Source organism: Sebastes fasciatus, chromosome 2, assembly GCF_043250625.1.
Source record: "Sebastes fasciatus isolate fSebFas1 chromosome 2, fSebFas1.pri, whole genome shotgun sequence".
Classification (NCBI taxonomy): Eukaryota; Metazoa; Chordata; class Actinopteri; order Perciformes; family Sebastidae; genus Sebastes; species Sebastes fasciatus.
This window is the reverse complement of record NC_133796.1, coordinates 31,019,376-31,041,715: the sequence shown is the minus strand read 5'-3', so window position 1 is coordinate 31,041,715 and position 22,340 is coordinate 31,019,376. Positions and strand designations below refer to the sequence as shown.

General features: G+C 41.9%; 1 protein-coding gene across 2 annotated transcripts; it reads right to left on the bottom strand.

The window, feature by feature from the left end:
• Positions 1–1,288: 1,288 nt before the first annotated feature.
• On the bottom strand, positions 1,289–21,725 carry LOC141757972 (stereocilin). 2 transcript variants are annotated; one of them, XM_074618962.1, is made up of 29 exons: positions 19,989–20,308; positions 18,759–19,892; positions 18,108–18,132; positions 17,470–18,007; positions 16,452–17,339; positions 16,255–16,317; positions 16,040–16,165; positions 15,648–15,814; positions 15,377–15,563; positions 14,952–15,067; positions 13,944–14,076; positions 13,077–13,259; positions 12,666–12,704; positions 12,408–12,584; positions 11,293–11,430; positions 9,900–9,958; positions 9,613–9,736; positions 9,376–9,458; positions 9,156–9,291; positions 8,482–8,684; positions 6,790–6,880; positions 6,516–6,687; positions 6,251–6,420; positions 5,943–6,098; positions 4,808–4,950; positions 3,527–3,675; positions 3,186–3,283; positions 1,645–1,792; positions 1,289–1,454 (listed from the first exon to the last, which is right to left on the bottom strand). In XM_074618962.1, exons 1-29 carry the CDS (start codon positions 20,086–20,088, stop codon positions 1,375–1,377), a joined length of 5,826 nt encoding a protein of 1,941 aa, XP_074475063.1. In that variant the 5' UTR covers positions 20,089–20,308; the 3' UTR covers positions 1,289–1,374. The 2 variants fall into 2 exon arrangements, with proteins under 2 accessions (XP_074475063.1, XP_074475072.1); XM_074618971.1 differs by lacking the exon at positions 1,289–1,454 and having other exon boundaries at positions 1,652–1,792; positions 3,186–3,302; positions 19,989–21,725.
• Between the last annotated feature and the right edge of the window lie 615 nt (positions 21,726–22,340).

Below are 22,340 nucleotides of genomic sequence, written 5' to 3'. Positions count from 1 at the left end.
CAGTTTAGGATAATTTGATAAAAGCTATCTTTCATTAGAAATGTGCACCATGTGGACTGTCACAGCGGCCAATCATGAACCACAACGTCCCTGGTTCGCGTCCGGCCTGGGGACTCTTGATGCACGTCATTCCTCATTTCTCTCTCTCTCCCGTTTTACTCTGTCTGCTGGAACTAATACTGTATTGGACATAAAGTGCTCAAAAAGAAATAATTAAACAACAGAAATATGCACCAGGTGAAATGATACAACTATTATCACACGGGGACCCTGTACAACACAAGGCCACAAAATTACTACGAGACTACCTGTGGTCCCTGGATCCCATTGAAGAACCTTTAACTATAATATAGGCCAACGCCCATATGTATCCTGTCAGGGGGCGCATTCAAACTCAAACTCATCCAAACTGTTTAATTCATCAAGCTTTAAATTGTTTTTTGAAATGTTAAAACATATAAAGGCACTTGACCATAACCGTTTTCTCGCTGCCTTGAAGCTGTAATTGGAGTAGTGCTGCTACTGAATAGTCGGGTCAGACATTATTTGTTGTTTTCCTGAAAGTTTAACAGTTTCACTGTGTTGTTTATCAGTTCAGTAATACCATTGCACAGGTTGACTTTAATTATTGCATTTTACTCTCATCTGGAATGCAGTACCACACTCAAGAAATGGAAAATACCTGCAGGCAGGAGCATCAGGGGGGATTAAGGAATTCTCAGATTTAAAGATACAGCAGGTCAGTCAATAAATCATTCTGATATTAAATCTAACCCCTCACTATTACATATTTTATGTCAACATTTAATAATAAATAACATGTTATCTCATGTATTATGCTCTTAAATATACCACAGATTATTAAATCCCTTACAGAAATTTAAAGAGTTTATATTTGATGAAATCAGAAGCATTTCTGTAATGAAATTAGCGAACTACAGGTCCTAGTAGAAGGAAGAAGGTCCCCATGAAGGTCACGGGGCGTGGTGGTAGGCAGGTTAGTGTGTCAACAGATGTTATAGATACATGGGAGAAAGATTTCAAAGGTATTTTATAGACCCCAGTGTCTGTAGTTTAAGGTTTCAAGATATTTCAATTTCATTTAGTTCAATAAAATATCATCTCTTGCTTGATCACACAACCTGTTCAGTTCAGAACAGCCCTTTCCTCTGTCAAACAAACATTGATCATTGCATTGTTTCCTCTTTTTGAAGAATATTATACAAAGTACAACTACATACACTAATCTACATATTGTAAAGTAAAGGACTACACAATGCACAAAGGGAACAGAACAATTCAAAATATTTATTTGAAGTACAAATATGATGATACCAAGGGAGGTCAAGGGACAATTACATTGGTTCCAGCCTGTTAAATGAGTTGCCATAACAAGAGGCACAGAGCCAGCGAGCGTACAGAGAGGCTGTCTGCTGCTGGAGCCGAGCTTCTCCCTTTGAAAGTAGACAAACAGAGCATTTATCATCACCTTATAATCACAACATAAAAAGCATATTGGTTAGTGGAAACAAGCATTGTCATAATAAAAGCATAGGCACTCACAAACACTTCCTCAGATAAATAAAATAACAAGAGCCCCATTATGAAGGAGGTTATTAAAAGGACAGTTTATCAGTGACACACCTCTCAGCTCCAGAAGGGCGTCTCCTTCGTATCGAGCGAGTCCGACAGCGTGCCTCTGCTCGGCGTCCAGCTCGGCCCACTGCTCTTCTGTGACGGCCCACGCCTGCTCTGCACTCAGCCACGACATCTGAACCGCACTGAGCACCACCTGTCACACACACACACACACACACACACACACACCCAACACAAATATACTTTGTCATTTGAGAGGAGGCATTCTGCGTGTGTATATTGTCACTTTTTGACGTATATTTTTAAAATGTTCTCATGCTAATTGAACAAATGTATGTATATGACATACTATAAACATATCTAAACATTTAACACACAGAATATACACAATATGTAGTAGCGGTGCAGCTGTTCAACACGGTTCGGTTTGTATTGCGTTTTTTGGGTCTCAGTTTTGGTTTGTTTTGCACATAAGGGAGAAGAAAAACAACCATTTAAGGCAGCCTACTTAATGGTAAAGCAGGCCTATGTTCAGATAATTGCCTCTTCTGTGTCTCTGGCAACTCATCAAATAATTTGCAGGCCTGTATTTAATAGTGGTGCAACAGTTCAACAAGCCCACGGTTCGGTTTGTACGTCATTGAACGATCAGTTTTTTACGGTTCGGTTTTGCATCCCTGATATGTAGGGTACACTGTCTGAAAACCACAAAGCTGATAAAAGCAGCTAATTTTATTATTTAAAAAAAGCTAAAATATCAGTTAGTTTGCATCATATCATCTGTCATAGTTGTTATAGGCTTTTTCACAGCTAACATTTTGGCATGTCTAGGGCTGCGTCTAACAGTTATTTCATTGTCGATTAATCTGTTGATTATTTTCTCGATTAATCGATTAGTTGTTTGGTCTACAAAATGTCAGAAAATGGTAAAAAAATGTTGATCAGTGTTTCCCAAAGTCCAAGATGACGTCCTCAAATGTCTTGATTTGTCCACAACTCAAAGATATTCAGTTTACTGTCATAGAGGAGTAAAGAAACCAGAAAATATTCACATTTAAGAAGCTGGAATCAGAGAATTTAGACCTTTTTTTGTTAAAAAATTACTCAATCCAATTAATCAATATTAAAATAGTTGGTGATTAATTTAGTAGTTGACAACTAATCGATCAATCATTGGCATGTTATAGTAAAAAAAGCACAGGTGTTACTAATAACATGAAGATGGCTCTGTTGTATTCAAGTGTTCCATTAAGACATGACAGTGTGACAGAGAGACAGCATGTACAATACCACGACCCTGAAACTGAAGCAGCTAAATGGAATCCAGCCATCATTAATTGTACTAGTTTTATTATAGTAATTCAATGAACTGTAACATGTCAAAATTCCTGTCCATGTTGAAGGTCGATTGCTTCCTCTCTTTTGCAGTTTTTGAGACTAGTAGAAGATAATGTAATATCTTAAAACTATACAATTCAACCACATTTTGCCATTGGTTCTACTTATAGATGCCTCTATACTGAAGCTAAACATTGTTCTGGAGGTTAGCCTGAAGGAATAGCCATAAAATCACTGGTGAAACTCACTGCCATCTTTTTTGGTGACATCAGGGCGATGGCTTCAGGGGTAATACCCTCCACTTGTTCTTGTACCAGAGCTGACAGCACCATGTCCTCCAGGCCCACTGGACAGAGACACAAACACTGTCTAGTCAGATAATTAATGTTCCTCATATCAAATCACAGGAAGTATAAAAGTTTTCCTAAACTTTAATACCCCTCAGGGATATTTTTAATTGCACCTATCCATCCAAGAGCTGTTGTTTCCTCCTCCCACCCTCCTCACTCTTTGAAACAAAAAAAACAATTAAAAAAAAGTTGATCACAAAAAAGTGTATACCCCCCAGAGATATTATGTTCTACTGTACCTGCCAATGTCCCAATTTCAGTGAAAACTTCTGGTCCCCAAGCACTGACAGGACCAAAGGCCTCAGGTCTGGACAAACGGCTTGTCAATGCCTCCATCTGGTACTCTGTGCAGGGCAGGGATGCCTCCCGCAGGAACAGAACTGCCATACTGCAGTGAGAGGAAAAAGATTTAGGACTTTATCCTCCTCTGGGGGTATGCAAAATGTTTTATGAGGGTTGTGCTGCTAAGAAATGTGCACCAGCCTCCTGTTAGTTAGCATCTGTTAGCAGGTGGATGTGAAATCAATACTCTCTGAAACATAAAGCACGTCATTCTGTTATGGCATTAGAAGGATTCATCACTATTATCACTGCTGCTGAGTGCTGCTGCTACTGCATGTAGGTGCATAATGTGCTTACTACCTTGTACACAAATTAGCAGTATGCGCCAACCCCTTTGGACTGTATATGTCTTTATTTATGCTCGTCTTTGTTTTGATGCCATTTACCTGTATTTTATATACACTATGTCACAAACATTTTTTATGACATATTTAAGTAACACTTTATTTTACAGATTCGCAAATGTCATGGTAATTAGGTGATAATTTACAGGTAACCTATTTGAAATTTCTTTGGAATTACTGCCAAATTACCCCAATATTTACCTCAAAATTTATCGAAAATTACTTTGTTTGGCTGTCTTGACTTGGGACTTGACTCTGGACTTTTATTATTATTATTGTATATGTATTATAAACCTTATTTAATAATTATATTCCGCTATTTCCCAATAAGCAGTAATACATAGCTGGTCATTTATTTAATACATATCCAGGAAAAGAATATAAAGTTAATTGATATGCTTTATTTCCATGTCTGCTGGTAAATAGATAATAATTAGCAAATAACTTCTTTGAAATTTCTTTAAAATATTTAGATTAAAATGACATTAGCTACCAGGTTACATTTGTGTAGACAATAAGTAACACAATGGGGAGATTTGTGCCTGATCAGAAGTGTCTTCTGTTAGTTTTGGTTTTCCACCTCCGATAAAGAGCAGGGCACAGCCGCTTCTCAAGAATAAGGGCCCTATTTTAACGATATATGCTATTTTAGCATATAATCATTAAATAATGTTTATAATAAAGTAATTTTTTATATTTTGATTATCACCTAATTACCATGAAATTTGTGAACCTGTAAAATGAAGTGTTACCCATATTTCTAGCTATTACAACTATTGTTGTAACTAGTGTTGTTGTGCTAGAGAATGTTTATACTTTGTGTATTTGACTGACCTGAGGTTGTAGGGGCTCAGTCTTCTGATCTCTGAGGGATACAGTCCACACATCAGATGGCCAAATGTTGCCAGATCAACAGCTGCTAGCTGCTCCACTTTCAGTTTGCGTTTCCGCATCACACCTAAAACCACCGCTCTCATCTGTAAAAAAGATATTAAAAAAAATAAAATAGAAACATTTAAGGAAGACAGCACAGGTGAATAGGGTATATGTTTTAACTAATAGATACCAACAAGAAACTTCTCCAGTTGATTACTTACATCAAGTTTTCTGAATTTTATGTTTAAATATGCAAATGAGGCATTATCTTATCAAATATGTGCTAATTTGCATACATTTCCTGAACAGAAATCTGAACATTGGATAAAGCCAGGTTCAAAATTGCTGTTTCACTTTGTTGACATATTAGAGTCAAAGGCTTTTACAGAGGGAATTTTAGATATCTCTTTTTATCACTCCATAAATCAGAAAATACTGTCAACAGCCAAAAATCCATTTTCAACATGTTTTTGGAATAAAATGTTGTATAAATCAGGTTATGAATAATATATGAACAAACCCCTCTGTAAAAACCTTCAGAATATAGATAGATATGAAACTGGAGTGTTTGGTATATATAAGTGCTACTGAAATGGTGATTTCTGACTGAAGAGTATGAGAAAAAAAACAAATTTTGAGAAAACAGCCTTAAAAGATATGTAATGTAAAAGTCCATACATTTTGAAGACACTACAAGTGAATAGGATAAACATGTTTAACTAATATATATCACCATGAAACTTCCCAGTTGATTACATACATTAAGACAATTATTTTTTGTATTACTGGCATTTTATGATTAAATATGCAAATGAGGTATTATCTAATGCTAACTTTTGGCGACTTTAGGAGAAATCTTCAGATGTAAATAGACAAAGTAGTAAAATAAACACCTCAGTGTGTATTTGGGATGTTTTCTTCCTACTAGTCTGAAAGACATGTTATGGAAACAAAATAGCCCAAAATCTCAAAATTGACCAGTGCATGAAAAACATTGCTTTTGCCTCACACACACTAATGGACATGTTTAAGTCTTCAGGAGGAGATTCTTTCATTTACTTGAAGTTTAACATCAGAATGAAAAATTCAAAACCTTTTTAGGGCTCCAGCCCGTCAGTGTCCCCAGATGTACCAACACACCCTGATCAGTGAGACTGGCGTCGTGCAGCTCTCTTTCTCCCATCTCAGTCACCACTGGGCCCAGAGCCAGCACCTGATCTGCTCTCAGCTCTCTCACCGGACTGAAGGACTGGAATGAGTGAAGAACATGTTTCAACCACAGATTATGTTGATGTTAAAACACTACACGTTTGACTCAGCTGTCTTTGTCTCTCAGGGCTGGAGAGTATCAGACTTTGAGATGATGATCTGATACATTCTTGACTTCACAGTTTTACTGACCTGCCTGAGTTTCACCCACAATGCCCGGCGCTGCTCAGAGCTCATTGAAGCGTCCTGAGCGAAAACTTGTACACACTCTTTCAGATCCTCCTGTGACATCCGGCTGAGCTGAGTGGACGTCCAAGCTGAAGGAAACGTCCCTCTGATGTCTGCACAGCTTGGAACTGGCACTGCTCGAAGAGATGCCAGTGAATTCAGCACATTGATACACAGTATGACACCATATCACAACAGCAATACAAGTTATAGGAAATATGTATTGAACCTTTTGCCCTCCTGCTCCGTGCTTTGACAATCCCTCGAATGAGACTCTGAGTCTGCTGTCTCTGACGACGCTGGTCCATACACTCAGTAACACAGACTCCACCCACCACACTGTCCTCCCAGCGACGTTGACCCACCAGGACTTGCTCCACTGTGTCTTTATTCAGCACTGTCTGCAGGAGGGGAAACACATATTGTCACACTATGGCTTAGAAAGCCAGTTAAAGTGCAATGAAATGAATCATTTGAGTGGGCTGATGCTTTTGGGTGCTTACCAGTGGGATGGAGTTGATCTGCTTGTTTGAGAGAGAAAACACCAGCCTGCCCAGATGTTCCACATCCCCGACTTGCCATCTGGACGGCTCCCTGGCAAACAAGTACACATATCTTACCATTACTGCTGTTTTATGTATTCCATGTCTTACTGCAAGCACATTTTCCTATCAGGCATTTTAGGCATTTTATGTGTTTTAGACTGCATACAAACTATTCTTTTTATTCTACTACTCTACACTAACAGATGTGGAAGCTGTTCTTTTTTCAATAACTTATAAATCATTACTTCCCATGGGAATCATCACTGCCTTGTACGGAAACAGCACCGAAAAGGTCCTGAGGTTTGTTCGGCTGAACATACAATAGGATATACACATATACACCATTTCATCTGCATTGCTAGGCAACAGCGTGGGTCCATGTTTACTTCCTGTTAGCTAATGCCATCCACATACACTGCAACAGGAAATAAACTATGCTGCAATAATAAGGCTAGGAGAATCATTTAGAATCCCAACCACCCAGATAACAAAACAAAATGTAATTGATTGATTGATGTGATTGAATCAAAATGTATAGCTCAGTATACAGTTTTCACTTATATGTGAATTTGTAGCCATACTATAGCGGTATGGCTCTATGGATGGCAATGTCCGTCTGTCTGTCCACCCGATTCAACTGTTATCAGGCCACTATAAGCACTATAGATGTGGGTCATTAGGGGCCTACTACACCTACTACGTTGTAAAAGTGAAAGTGAAACTTAAAAGCAACATGTTGTAACATGTTGTAAAACTGAATGAAACGTCACATTTTGAACACAAACAAAATGGCTTCTTTAGGTTTAGGCAATAAAACTACAACTTCTTTAGGTTTAAGCAACAAAACTACACATTATTTAGGTTAGGGGGTTAGGGTTAGAATAGATGATAAAACCTACCAGTGGGTGTAGTAGGCCCCTATTGACCCACATCTATGGGGCTTATAGCGACTGATAACGCCTATTTAATAGCCTGACAACAGTCTAATCGGCTGGTTTGTCGCTCGGTCAGTCAGTCAACCACAGATATTCATGTTCCCCTCGGAGAATAATTCCCAATGACTTTGGTCATGATTTTTCCACTAGCGCCACCACGAGGTTCACATTTGTGGTTGAGTGAAATATCTCAACAACAGTTGGGTGGATTGCCATGAAATCTGGTGCAGACAATCATGTTTCCCTCAGGATGAACTGTAATAACTTTGGTATTTTTTAACTTTTTATCTAGCACCATCATTAGGTTGAAATGTTTTAATTCGTCCATTTGAGTTTTGACCAAAAGTCTACAAAAGTAATGACATTCCCATCAGCCGCCCTCAGCTGTACTTTGTGTTAATTGGTCGTGTCTAGAAGGGAGCCTGCAAATTGCGAAATGCGATCTGAGATGTGTAAAAAGTCTTGCGAGATTTGCTGCCCGACAACCTATCCTAACCTTAACCATTCAAGATCAATGCCTAACCTTAACAATCTCACGAGAGTTTCCCCAGTTTGCTGGTTCCCATCTAGCCACTACCGTGTTAATTAGCAAATGTTAGTGCGCTAACACGCAAAAACTTAAGACGGTGAACATGGTAAACACCACGTCATTGTGAGCATGTTAGCATACTGTACAGCTTCACAGAGTCGTGTTAGAGACATGAGTGTTTTTTACCCGAGCAGGTTTTTCTGAGTGAGCAGGGCACTGATATCTCTCAGAGCCTCTTTAGGAAGACAGAAACTTCTAATCTCCTCCAGCCGCAGAGCCAGCGCTTCTCTGTCCACCAGAGCCAAACTGTCCCGGTCCAAGAAAGGCAGTAGAGGCCCCAGGACGTCCAGAGTGGTGCCATCAATCTCCCCCTCAGCCTGGAAAGAGCCCTGCAGAGCATCACACACAGTCAGTGGGCCTGGATTACAGGGATTTCACACTGATATCACTTCACTTGTGTGAGAAGCTGTTGAGAGGATTAAGCAGGTTATGTTCTGAATCTCTTCCTCCATCTGTTTCTCTCTTTGTATGGGTGTGTGTGTGCTTTCTTGAGAAGCCTGAACAAACAAATGTTGTTTGTTCTTCCTGCCCCATTAAGCTGTTAATACAAATCAAACACATGAGTCACCATCACCAACGCAAGCGCTGATTTCATTTAACCAGAAATAGCATCTCTGAGTTCCAGTTCTGACTGCTCATGCTGCCGGTTTACCATCTTAGTTACCCTGAGGTTAATTTAGGACTTCTGGTTTCAACTTAATGATGTTTATATATTACATGCAGCAATGTGTCTACTCCTGCACACCATGTAAGAATATGCAGTAAACGCAGTATTTGTATAGTTCATGTTGGTGTTTTACCAGCTCAGTTACGACTTTCTCAGCTAAATTTGTCTGCTTGTACTGCGGCAGTCTGAGGAAATCAGCAAAGTGTGCCTGAATGTGGTCCAGAACGGCCCTGAAGGATGCATTAGAGAGGTCCTCTATCATCGTTACGCTGGAAAAGAGCGGAGCAGAGGTGTTAATGTAGTTAATTTGAAATAAACTGTGAAATATTTACGTTTATCAAGGTGATACTTACGGTAAAGTTGCAGCAAACCCAGAGCTCAAAGCACTGAGGTCGAGTGCAGGTTGTTTCCTCAGTTCGTCTACAATACATTTTCGCTGGTAACACAGCCAAATACATCTGAACTTGTTAGATTTAAACATGATTTGGGAATTTATTACAGAACTATAAAAACATAAACTAAAGAATCGTGGCAATGTATCAGATACTGTGATGAAGTGTTTTAGGAGTGCTGAAGTGTTTGTTCCTCACCAGAGCAGGTCTCGTGCCTCCAGGCAGCTCACTAACAAACTGAAGCAGCTCCGCAAAATCTGTATCGTTGCTCCGAAGCTTCAGAAAGTCACAACTCATTCCACTGGCAATACGACCCAGGTCCCTACAAGGAAAAGCGAGGTGGGTGTTATTTCAATTGTTTATTGAGTGAGTATCAGACCTGAAAATGACTGTGACTTTTGAGTCTTTAATTCAGTTTGCAGGTAGAGTTATTTAATGATTAAAATCATACATCTGAATGTTCTGGTGCAATACATCAAACTTACCTCACCATCTTGCTTGTAATGTTTTTAAATTTGTGGATCTTTTTGAACAAAAGCTGAGCCTGTGCAGACAAAAGAAGAGTCAGACTTAATCAAAGAATTATAAAAGACTAATTGTACCAGTATTATTTTTGTACGTTTTAGCCCATTTTAAACATGTGTGCTGGCTCACAAGTCATAGTATAGTAACATAGTTTATACACTAAGAAAAAGCATCAACAAAAAAAGTTGCTTATGATTGTGATTGCTTTGAGAGGTGTCAGAGGATATTTTATTGCCTGTAAAAAGTGCTCACTGTTGGAATCCCTTCAAAATAAAATTAATCTGCTGCTCACAGCTATCAAGTCTATGTGGGGGAGTGCTTGATGCTTAAAAAGATTTTGGGTGAAATATCACTATAAGGATGTCAAGTCCAACACTTTGGTCCAGTTGCTGTGAAAGTTGATATTCCTGGTTAGGGCTGCATCTAACAATTATTTTCATTGTCAATTAATCTGTTGATTATTTTCTCAATGAATGGATTAGTTGTTTGGTCTATAAAATGTCAGAAAATGGGGAAAAATGTCCATCAGTGGTTCCCAAAGTCCAAAATGACGTCCTCAAATATCGTGTTTTGTCCACAACTCAAAGATATTCAGTTTACTGTCATAGAGGAGTAAAGAAACCAAAAAATATTCTCATTTAAGACGCTGGAGTCAGAGAATTTAGACTTTTTTTTCTTAAAAAATTACTCAAACCGATTTAAAGCAGTTCAATTCCATCACTGATATGACTGCACCACATTAGATTATCTTGTATATGTGTGTACAGTGGCATCAGTTTCAGATTGAACCCCAAATCACTCTGATAAGTGTCTAATAGATTGATTTCATGAACAACAATCTCGCGAAATATTCCTCAAACTAACTATAAAAGGATTTTTATACATTTTTAATCACAAATAACACGGGGTATTGAAAGATTTAACTTCAGGGATATTTAAATGCAGTATTTTAGGTTTGATATCCAGTGTCACAATATATTTGAGTGCAGCTACTAAATGAAAAGGGCGATCTTTATTGATTTGACTCAGGTCTTGTTAGGCCGAGAACAGCAGGTGAAATACACTCTTGGCTGTGACAAAATCCCTTTAAGGTAGCCATTATTAATTTATGCTACACTCCTCCACACCATTGTACTACATCCAAACTAATTAGCTTGATGGCAGCTGATGCGTGCGGCGTATTAATATCCTGAAAGGCTCATCTGAAGCATATCCAATGAGTTGCAGATTAATGGGACCAAAGACCGAAGCTGGTAACATTTTCTCCTTTAGTCAGAGAACCGCCAACCTTTTGTTGTCATATCAATGCAGTGTGAAATAGCGCACAAAGGTAGGTTACAGTAAAATGTGCACCTGCTGTGGGGACCAGCGTATGTCTCTGTACCGGCTGACATCTCCCAGGATTGTTTCTCCATCAAAGGTTTCTGTCAGCTTCTTCAGAGGGACAAATGGTGACAGACAGTTTACCTGCTGAGTGATGTTCTGTAGAGCCTGTTGACACACAACAACAACAAAAACATGATCAATTTAAACCCAGAAGCCTTTAAAGGCAACACAAAGCAGGTTTCACACATGTGGATCAAATGAACACTTTCTGGATACCTTTGCACCAGATCAGATAATGTCACTCAGTCAGTGGGCAACTCCGACTTTGAGAAGTGAAGCTGAAGTGCCTTAAATCTGCATTCTTACTATTAGCCAGCAGGGGGCGACTCCTCTGGCTGCAGAAAGAAGTCTGATTGTATAGAAGTCTATGAGAAAATGACCCTACTTCTCACTTGATTTATTACCTCAGTAAACATTGTAAACATGAGTTTATGGCCTCAAACACTAGTTTCAAGTCTTCTTCAATACAACATGATGTTCATTTAGTAAGTTATGGTCCCATGTAGAGCCAAATAGACCATAAAGCAGGGAATGCTTTAGGGCGTGGCTACCTTGTGATTGACAGGTCGCTACCACGGCGTTGTCCAGTCTGGGAGTTGTCCGTGTTTTTTACTTAAAACTTTAATCCTTTCACAGTGTGTTTTCAGTTCATGAAAGTTAATTATAACCTTTTTGGTCGCCTAAAAATGTCTTATATTCAGCGTTCGGTTGTTCTTAGCTCCACTCTCTCGTGTCACTTCTAGTTGCAAATAACCAAGATGGCGACGGCCAAATACCAAGATGGTGACATCCAAAATGCCAAACTCGAAGCTTCAAAACGGCAGTCCACAAACCAATGGGTGATGTCAAGGTGACTACGTCCACTTCTTATATACAGTCTATGAACTCAGGCCACAGTTTTTTGTTTTTACTTAATTATTTTCCAGTAACTTTTATCTGTAAGAATAAAAATGAACCCATCCACCTCCATGGTGTCAATCTACTTATCATGCGACAACAAGGTGAGCCAGCTAATTATAAAGAGGGATTAAAAGATAAGAGAAGTGATGATAAGTGCGGAAGACAAATAATAGCACCATCACCTCCTGCATTGCATTGTATAGCATGGCTCTGTGGCCGGGCTTAAGCTCAGTTAGCAACGTTGTCCAGCACTGGCAGTGGGCAGCTTCACTGATGTCAGGCCACTGGAGGTCTTTGAGCACAGCGGGGGAGAGACCAGAGAGTAACGGCTTCAGCCTGCACAGTTTTTCCACGGTGAGCTGGAAGGGAGAGAGAAACACTGTGATGAAAGCGCAGTTGGCTGAAATTCAGCAAAGCATATTTTGAAAACGTCTACTTACAGTGGTGTCCTTTGAAATCTTGGCTAACATTTGAAAAGCCTGAGGGAAGTATTGAAAAATTAACAGATATGCATACAAAAATATACAAGTGCTCTTGGGTAAAGGTCACATATTTCATCAATGTTCATCTTCTTCTTTTCTCTAAAGATTTGGTGGCTAATTAATTGCAGGTCTACAGTTCTGACAAAAACCCCCACAGTACTATTACAGTCAAGGCTAGCTTTTCTTTTTTGTGATGCATCATAGATCCGTATAGCTTCTTAGAGAAAAGATTTTTCAATCACATTTAGAATCTTTCATGGAAAAGCAACGGCGTACTAATATCTACTAAAAAATGGTGGAGAACATTTGACAACTTCGCTCAAGATCAGAATGACAAGAAGTCACATGTGAAAAGAAAAACCTGCTGACCTGTGCTGGGGAATATCTGAGTAATCCTGGTTGTGAGAGGATTTCTAGGAGTTGCTGTGAGGGGAGCGACAGCAGGAAGGAAGCTCCTAACTGAGGTAACAGACCGCTGAGGGCAGACAGCTCTGAGGGATCCATGCTGCTGACGTTCAGGGTCTCCACGGCCGGTATCAACCAAGAGGACAGCTGTCCGTGAAACACAGTTAAACACAGTTAGTCAGACGTGGAGGATGTTAGTGGTTTGAAGCAGATTTTCTATAGTGGACTAGAGCAATGGTTTTAAAGGTGGGGTCCGAGGACATCCAGGGGTACTTGAGGGGGTTCCAGGGGGTCCCCAGCCAAAAGGGGGAATCATTTATTTTCAGTATAATTCCATCTTTAAGCAACACGATGACAGAATGCAAGACTGTTTTGGTTATGGGATTAATGCATTTCTGTAATAAAACATCTAAAAGAAATAGGGCTGTCCTCAACCAAAGAAATTGTTACTCGACTAACACTTGATTGATTGATTGAGTTGATTTAATCAACAGATCTGTAAAACTGAGTTTTTCCACAAAGAGTCATACAAAAGCACAGATTTAAATATTGCGTTTACCAGAGATGTGCTCATAAGTTTCTTTTAAAAAAGTCATTCAGCATGAAAAAAGCATAAAAAACAACTAATCGACTAAAGAAATCTTAGTCGACTAAGACTAAAACGACCGATTAGTCGACTAATCGACTAAGAAAGCAAAAATCCTATCAGATGGGGAACCCTAGGACAAAATCTGATCAAATGTGGGTCCGTGGTCTACTTTGTGTCAGTTTAGGGGTGCTTGATTTGAAAAAGTTTGGGAACCACTGGACTACAGAACATGTGCTGCTCACCCTGCCGCTGGTACTGATGAACCCCTTGGACATGCACTGAGCCAGCTGCTGCCAGAGAGCCGAGGACACAGCTGAGTCCTGAAGAAATGAACCCAGGTCCACTGGATCCAGGTAACATGCAAGGACTCCCAACCTGCAAAACCACATCTGCTGTCACTTTTTAGCTGCGACCAGCAGCTCTACAGCTCACTCTATTAGTCTGTCGGTCGGTGGTTCTTTGGCGGCCACAGTTTTTGTCCTAGGAGACTGAAATTTGGCATGGAGGTCAAGTGTGTGCGTGTGAAGGTGTGTGTTTGTGTTCATGCCAAGCGAGAGTGGCCTATAACAAAAAGGCACAGAACTTCTAAACAGATTCACGCACCATGGCCAAACTCATGAACCGTTTCATTTCATTCATTTGACTCTTGTAGAAGGCATAATTGGTCTCACAGAGAGTTCCTGTTTCAATGGTGTGGCTACATGCATGGATGCATGCACGTACGTGGTCGCAGCTATTGCAAATTTGCGCTTGTTTCTCTTCTGTAATGTGGAGCAGACAGAATAAAGGCAGACAGGAAATGAGGAGAGAGAGAACTGATGTACTTTTCCATACCTGAAATAGCACCACACATCAACACCTAAACAAACTATATGACCTAACTCATCGGTGCCAATCGGTCATGATCTTGGATGTCAAGAAATAATATCTGGGAACCCTGAGGGGTCAGGTCAACAGGGGACAACACCTATGTTAAGTAGGGGTGTAATGATACATTAAACTGAATCCATATATCGATTCAATGATCAAAGATCCAATATCATCAAGGCAAAGTGAAAACATTGATAGAAGATAGAAGAGATCTTGCATCTCATTGAGACCTTCCTGGCTAAATACAGATTAAATACAAATAAAATGAACCATCACCGTGGAAACATATTTGCATCATCAGATGGCTCAGTCTTTCAGAGCTTCTAAGTGATCATAAAGATAGAACAAACGTACATAAACATTAAGTATGTGGGTCCCACCTCGGTATGTTATCACTGGTCAGATTCTTCTTCTTGCTGAAGAGGGTCCGGAGCACATGGCGCCCTCTTACACCATCCAGACTGCCGTTGCCTAGCAACTCCACCAGTGGAGTAAGCTAAAGGAGACAACAGATAAAATGTTGAAATAAGGAAAATGCAAAAAGTAAGGTGGTGTTTGATGATGGCGATGGAGAGGATAAGGGTTTATCTGCGTTGAGATCAGGTGACTGTGAATGCCATATCATATGATTCACTTATACTCTGGTCCTTGTACCCTGTATGGAAACATACTGTTTCACCACTCATTTATTTAGGTTCTTCATTTTGTCATCTGTACAAATGTAAGAACCCTGTAGCTTTACTCATCACCTGACCTTGTCTGAGATGACTAAAAACTTTGCCCAAGTAGATGTAGATATTTTTACCTGTTGTGATGTCAGTTGCTGAAAATGACTGACTGGGAGGTAAGGCAGAAGTGGGAGGATGGAAGTGAGAAAGTACGGTGGCCACGTAGGGACATCACCCACCGCACTCGACTGCAGGAGTCTTTTCACAAAGGCCTTTTTCTGCAGCGACTTCATCCCTGAGCTGTGGTCACGAATGGCTGTCAACCTAACGAGCAACACAGGAGCTGTTAGCACCAGAGCAGTAAGATATATAGACCCAACAAAACCCATTCTTGTGTGAGTGACTCACACGCTGTCGTTGACTATCAGCGAGGCGGGGAAGCTCATGATGTCAGAGACAGACATGAAGGGGATGAACTGAGACAGGTCCACAAACAGTTCTGGGGTCACTCGGGGGAACTTGTGGATGAAAGCAGCGGTCATAGTTTCCATGGCCTGCAACTCTTTTTGAGATGCCTGACAGAGAAAACAAAAGAGCGGGACTGAAACTGATGTGTATTCAATTTGGCCCTCTTTAACTATGCATGGGCCGTGACATAGATTCAAATAAAATAGATACAAGCACATGAGAGTGCAATAGAGCAGAACTGTAGACAACAGAATGATGAGGGCTTTTACCTGCACAATTAGCTTAATAAAAAGTGTCAATGATAGTACGCTGTTGGGAGTTTGAGAACAAACCTGGCCGGTTTCAACTTGTAGTTGGTCCCAACTTTGATGCATATGGGAGATAAATCTCTTAACAGCATCTTTTTCAGCAGACATCACCAGAGTGCGAATGCTGTCTCTTGGCATCTGGAGGTACTCCTGGTGAGAAAAAGTGATTCACATGAATATAAAGTTCAGCTGATCTGTTGTGAACGTTTAAATGTGAATGTAGTTGCAGAGGTCAGTACCTGCAGCAGAAACCTCAGAGCAGACGAGTTGTCGTCCCGCTGGATGAGGTCCCACAAGACGGGCTGATGTAACAGCAAAAACAAGTTACTCACTCTTTGCTCTGCGTGTGTGTGTGTGTGTGTGTGTGTGTGTGTGTGTGTGTGTGTGTGTGTGTGTGTGTATGTGTGTGTGTTTGTGTGTGAGTCAGATATCTTACACTGAAGCAGCTCAGTAGGTCCTCTTTGAGAGTGGCGTTCTGCTCTCTGCGGAGGAAGACTCCCACGGTATGAAGGACGCTCATGGAGGCTTCTGGCTGCAGCGCGGCCCAGGAGGTGTTGTCAAGGAGACTGGAGAGGAGGATGGCCTGACTCAAACCTTGTCTCGCCTCTCTTTCCCCCTCGTCCAGACCCGAAGAGAGGCCCACCATGAAGTCCAGGACTCGCAACACGTATCCCAGCGCCACCAAAAAACCCTCACGCTCCCCTCCCTCGACCTCACACACACTCAGCTTGTGCAGAGCTTCCACCAGCATTGGAGCCGGGTCCACACACAGCTGCGATGTGTCAAACTCATACGGCGCCGGGAGCATGTCGAAAAACCTCTGCAGGAGGCACTTCCTGCTCTCCAGTTCTGCCTGCAGATCAGCACAGACGTCAGCCAACTGAGGCATTGATCTTAACAGCTGATTGTAGAGTGTGGCGTTCAGACAAATGTACTCTCTCAATCCGTGTGTCTGCCCACAGAGCTCCAGGAGGGTGGAGTTGGTGAAATGATGCACAGCCCACGCCCTGTACTGACAAGTCTCCTCCACGGTGTCAACACGGGAGATGTTGTGTATTTTGAAGCAGTACGCCGCGGCCCAGCTGCCCTCTGGCAAGGATTGACGCGAGTCAGGGAATTCTCTTCCGCACAGAGCTGAGATCAGGACGGAGTTGTTGGGCAGGAAGCAGTGTCTGAAAGCCTGGGCACTTAGCAACCTGTTGCCCAACTGGGCCAGACAGTTCTCATCAAGCACCGAACTTTCTATCGCTTCAGCGGTCAGCTGCACACACAGGTCGTCTATACTTGTCAGGTTGAAAAAATGGTAGTCCTTTGTCACTGCAGCCTGCAAACATTAAAGTTGGAATAAGTGAAAATGAAGTAGAAGGAGGACAAAAACAAACACAAATACATGCGTGTCCTCAGTACGCCTTGCCATGCCACAGATATTTAGTTCCCAGGAAACACTCCATTACCTGATGTGCTCTCTGCAGCCAGAATGAGGAGTTGGCACACACTGTGTTGTTGAACTCATGGGCGAAGTATTCACTGCAGACATGAACCCAAAGGAAGTCCTCCTCAGCAGCAGACAGGTACCAAGCTGCATCAGAGCACGTGGCATGCAGGTCGAGCCCCATCTGGGCCTCTGCAGAATCAACTGACCCGTTCTCCCCTTCAAACAGTTTACAGTAGAGGAACACGGTGAAGTTGGAGACGCCTGTTAAGCCTGGGATGGATTCATTACACGCGGCCTCCAGAATTTCTAAAGAGGTGGAGTACTCCATCTCTCTCTGAGAGATGTGGTCTGCGGTAGAGTGGTCATGAAAGCGGTCTTGTTTGGAGTTTGTTCGTGAAGAGGGGCCTGTTTTTGGAGACGAGTGGGCCGGCGTTTGTCTTGATCTCAGTTCATCTGCTTCAGTGGACGGGCAGGACAGGAACGGGAGTGAGCTTGGGAGACCCTGGGAATTAACGCCCAAAGCCTGAGTATTCCACGTCACATTATGTCGTATCCCCCTACATGAACAAAAGTAGAAATGTGAATCTATTTTAACTAATCATTTTCAAATATGTGGACTGCAATGATATAGTGAGTCATATTCCTGAAATACCTTACCATAAGATCAGTTGTCTCAGGTCACCTTCAAAAAGACAAATGAAAAGCAAATATCAACAGAAAATCAAAGTGTATGAGTGGTGGAAGAGGCAACCGGGAGCTCCTGCAGTACTCGACCGTGCCTGATGTAACAGTGCAGCTCAGCTAACAATACCCAAGATATAATGTTACTGACATCAATGAAAGGATGAGGCGGGCTATCAACAGATGCTTTCACCGGCCAGGATGACTATAAAGATTTTAAAGCAGTGTCAGTCACTGTCACTGTGGATCTTTCAGGTGAAACCAGGGCCAAACTTATGACTTATGAGGCTCTTTACAAGGGTTGTTCCTCTGTCAATAACACTAAATACAATCTAAACAGTGCATGATTTACTTCTTTACCTATAATACACTTGAATTGACATGTTATTTATTTAATAGTATCATTGCTTTTCTCAGAATCATCTTCTGAAGCAAAGCATCCAAATGTGTCCACATACAGCAGCACCGGCCAAGTGAGCTATAATTGAAGGATGCTCTTTCTTAATTATCTAATGATCCTGTTGTGTGTGTGAGATTGTGTGTATGTAACTTAAACAACACTGAACGATGAGGGATGAGCCAAGTTTTTAATGAATTATTATCTCTTATGAAACCCCACATACTCACCAACTGAGCACCGGCCCCGAGTGTTGGGCTGTGGCACGTCCACCAGGCTGCTGACATCATCAAGCAGCGCCATGGTAACTCGTGACACTTTCTCCCTCAGGTTCCCATAGACAGAGTTGCCCACCCTGTGCACGAGGCCCCTCCTCAGCCCGTCCAGACTCTGCACTAGAGCCAGATTTTTCTGTGCCAAGTGGCCTCCTCGCTCTGCTCCACCTGAACGTGACAACGCCTGCAGCAGGAAGCTTTGCATGGAGTCGGGGTCATCCTCTGCGGCCATCGCATCATTCAGAGATGCATTTCCAGACAACCCATCCTGCATCATGGCCTCAGGGGGCAAGCTGAAGGGCTTTAAACGTCCAAACGCACTTGAGCTCCTACTGTGTTCAGCACCTTCCCCTGCTGGGTGTAAACTGACCACAGGCTTCCAGTTGCGTGTTTCTAGGAAACGCAGCAGCTGCTGAAGCCAGCTGACACTGAAGGCACAGTCGCTACGACCCTTTAGAGCACAGATGAAGCCCTGCAGGCCTGCACTGGCCTGACCATAGGTCCCACTGAGCAGAGCTTGGATTGCAGCTTCAAACACAGCGCTCACTGTCCTCCAGTTTTGAGATAAGAAAGCCAAGAGGGGCCTGTGGGGCTGACGCTCTGACAGACTGATCAGACTCTGCAGCAGCCCCAGGAGCCAGTCCCAGTGAGGGCTGCCCCTCAGGGACAAAAACCAGTCCTGCACTCTGACGCTGGGTCGGGGTGGCACCCGGCCGTTCCACTGGTTCAGTGCAGCGCTCCCTTCAGACTGGAGGAAATAATGCAGCACCTTCTCCCACAGCTGCTCCTCGTCTGGCTCCGCCGGCGCCTCCTCCAGCTCAGCACCCATCTCTTGGAGGTACAGAGAGATGTTGTAGAGGAAGCCAGAGAGACGGTGCCTGTCAATTGGCTTGTTTAATGACGGCAGGCTCTTGCTGGGAAGTAGGCCGAGCGTTTTTAGGCTCCCCACGATATTCCTCACCCAAGGGTGCACAGACTGGTCCTGGTTTGGTTCTGGAGGAGCTTTCTGAGAATTCCAAGCACTTCCTGTACTCCATTTTGAAATGATCTCCTTAAGAATGGCGTCTCTCTGGTCCTCTTTACCACCTCCTGAAAGAGTCCCAATTAGAGACAGCATCATGTAATAAACGCATGTAATAACACACAAATATTGTATTTAGTGACACGTTTTGGTGGTGCACTCACCGGTCTTCTCAGGGGATCCTTGTCCCAGTAAAACAGCACAAACTAAGATGCTTGTGAATCTAAGAGTGGCCATCCCTGGTCCTTTCTGTGACATCGTCATCTCATGGCAGCATGCGTAGTGACACAGTGGTGTCACATCTTTCTCTTCAGGCTGCTTTTCCTATTGATTTCACAAAAGCCCGTCTTTTATTTCATTTTCAGCAATGGGGTGGACTCAAGACGTAAAGTATCTCAGCAGAGAGGGGATATTAAACCTTAATGACTGGCCACCACATCACCTTACCACTCTCACTGCGTGCTTACTAGAACAAGCTTCGGTAATGTACTTAATGAGACTATATGACTTATTAAAAGGTAGGTCCATATGTGATGCTGAAAAGAGTGACCAAAGAAAAGTTATGAATATGAGGTAGGATATTCAAATACACAGTTCTCAAAGAGATCAAAGTTTGGCAAGAATAGCAAAAGATACATCTGTTTTAAATAAAATAATTTGAGAAAAAGAAATTCAGAACTCACCAACAGTTACAATCCATTGATTTCTTTAAGTGTCCTTTCAAGCTTTTGCCAGCATCTCTAAGGCAGCGGTATCGACCCACTCGGAGCTGACCTCTCTCTCTGAGTGACACTCTCTGTTTCACCATCACTCCGACTTTCTCTACCTTTCACTCTCTACTCCTGCACCCCTCCCACCTGCGTTCTCTACCTCTCTCTGTGCTTTTAGCTGTTTGGGGCTCTTGCTTTTTTGTCTCTGGGGTTTAGGGTTGATGTTTGGCTTCATATTTCATGAGTTATCTTGCCGTGCTACAGTATGTTGGTTGGCTGTTTACTATGCAAAATAAAAAGAAGAGAGCAGTGTGGTTAAGCTTGGGTGTACTTGTCTCTCAGTCTTTAAGGTCACTGCTTGTATTTGGATGTACAATATATTGTTTTATGTGTTCCCGGTTCAGTATTTTGGGCCGTCACAAGGCTACAGGAAGGTCAAAGCATTCAGCTAGGTGAAAATCTGGATCATGTTAATCACACCCAGGATATCTGTCCCATTCTCTAACTGTCCGATGTCTCCCACTGACTGATTCCCTATTGAGCCGTCTCTCAGCTGGGACTCATCTTGTGACTCTGGGTCTGTTGGGGGTGTAGTCTTACCGACGGCCCGGGCCAGCAGAGACTGTGCAGGCTGTCACTGTTTAGACACATTTATCCCTCGGTCAGGCAGACTTACAATTGCGCCCTGTGCAAGGGCACGGCAGCCGGCTCCCCAGAGTCAGACCACTGTCTGCAGGCCCTGAAACCCAAGAGGGCCAAGTGAAAGGACCACCCCCTCCCTCCACTTGCTTTAGCTGATACTGTGGCCTGCACAGGGACAATAACTTCCTCCTGTATTATTGATACCGCAGGGAACAGCGATCACTCAGTGCAGCAGGGCTCGATTCACCACAGGAATATTCAATGAGAAACTGGATCCACCCCATATGTTCCTCCTCACTCTGCTGGAAACTCAGGCACGGCACAAATCAGCTGGTGAAACTAGCTGTTGAGATTGGAATACTTGGTTTGAGTCCAACGTTTAGCCCCCATCTTCCAATGGAAATAGAAAATCAAAAATACCCCAAAATGAATTGGTCTTTGCTATAATTTACTGCTAGAAGCTGAAGAATTTATTTCACTTGCACTTTTTAATCCCAAAAAATAACATAACATCACTCCACTTTACAGCAATTCATGTCGGAGCAGTATTAAAGATACAATAACACACCCTCTCAGCAACTGGATTGGTTTTTCCATTAAATCTAACAAAGGAACCCTAAACTTTAGAAAAATAAATTGGGTTTTTTTTCCTGAAATTATTAACAGCTTTTCATATGGAATACTGGATAACAATTCGTTGATACAGGGGGGGGAAATAACAAATACGGAACTTATTGTCTGCTGTTATTGCTTTTCTTAGAAGATTTTTAACATTATTAGCAGGGGTTGTTAGTTCTTAGTCTCCTCTAAAATTAACAAACAAGGTTCTGTTGGTATTATGCGCTTCAATTGCTGTAGTCAAGGTTTGCCTACATGTATTGTCACTGTCAAATAAATTAATTCATTACCAGCAGCCATTACGTAAAATTAAGAATTTAGTTCCACTTTTTGCACAAATGAATGTCTTTATAAATAACAACAGGAAATGAATTTAGTACCTGCCACCCTCCAAACACAGGGTAAATGTTGGCTGTGGCAGGTAAAGATTTCAGGTCACCTGCCACCATGGCAGATAGGTTTTCCTTATATTAAGAAATCTTATTTTTAAAGAGCAATTCCTAATTTAAAAATAAAGTTACATGATATATTCCATAGCCCTGTGAT

Coding starts and splice junctions, on each gene's coding strand:
- LOC141757972 (XM_074618962.1), bottom strand. CDS start 20,088: ATGACGATGTCACAGAAAGGACCAGGGATGGCCACTCTTAGATTCACA. Junction 9,459..9,612: donor GAGGCACGAGACCTGCTCTG/GTGAGGAACAAA, acceptor CTGTGTTACCAG/CGAAAATGTATTGTAGACGA. Junction 3,284..3,526: donor TGAAATTGGGACATTGGCAG/GTACAGTAGAAC, acceptor GTCTCTGTCCAG/TGGGCCTGGAGGACATGGTG.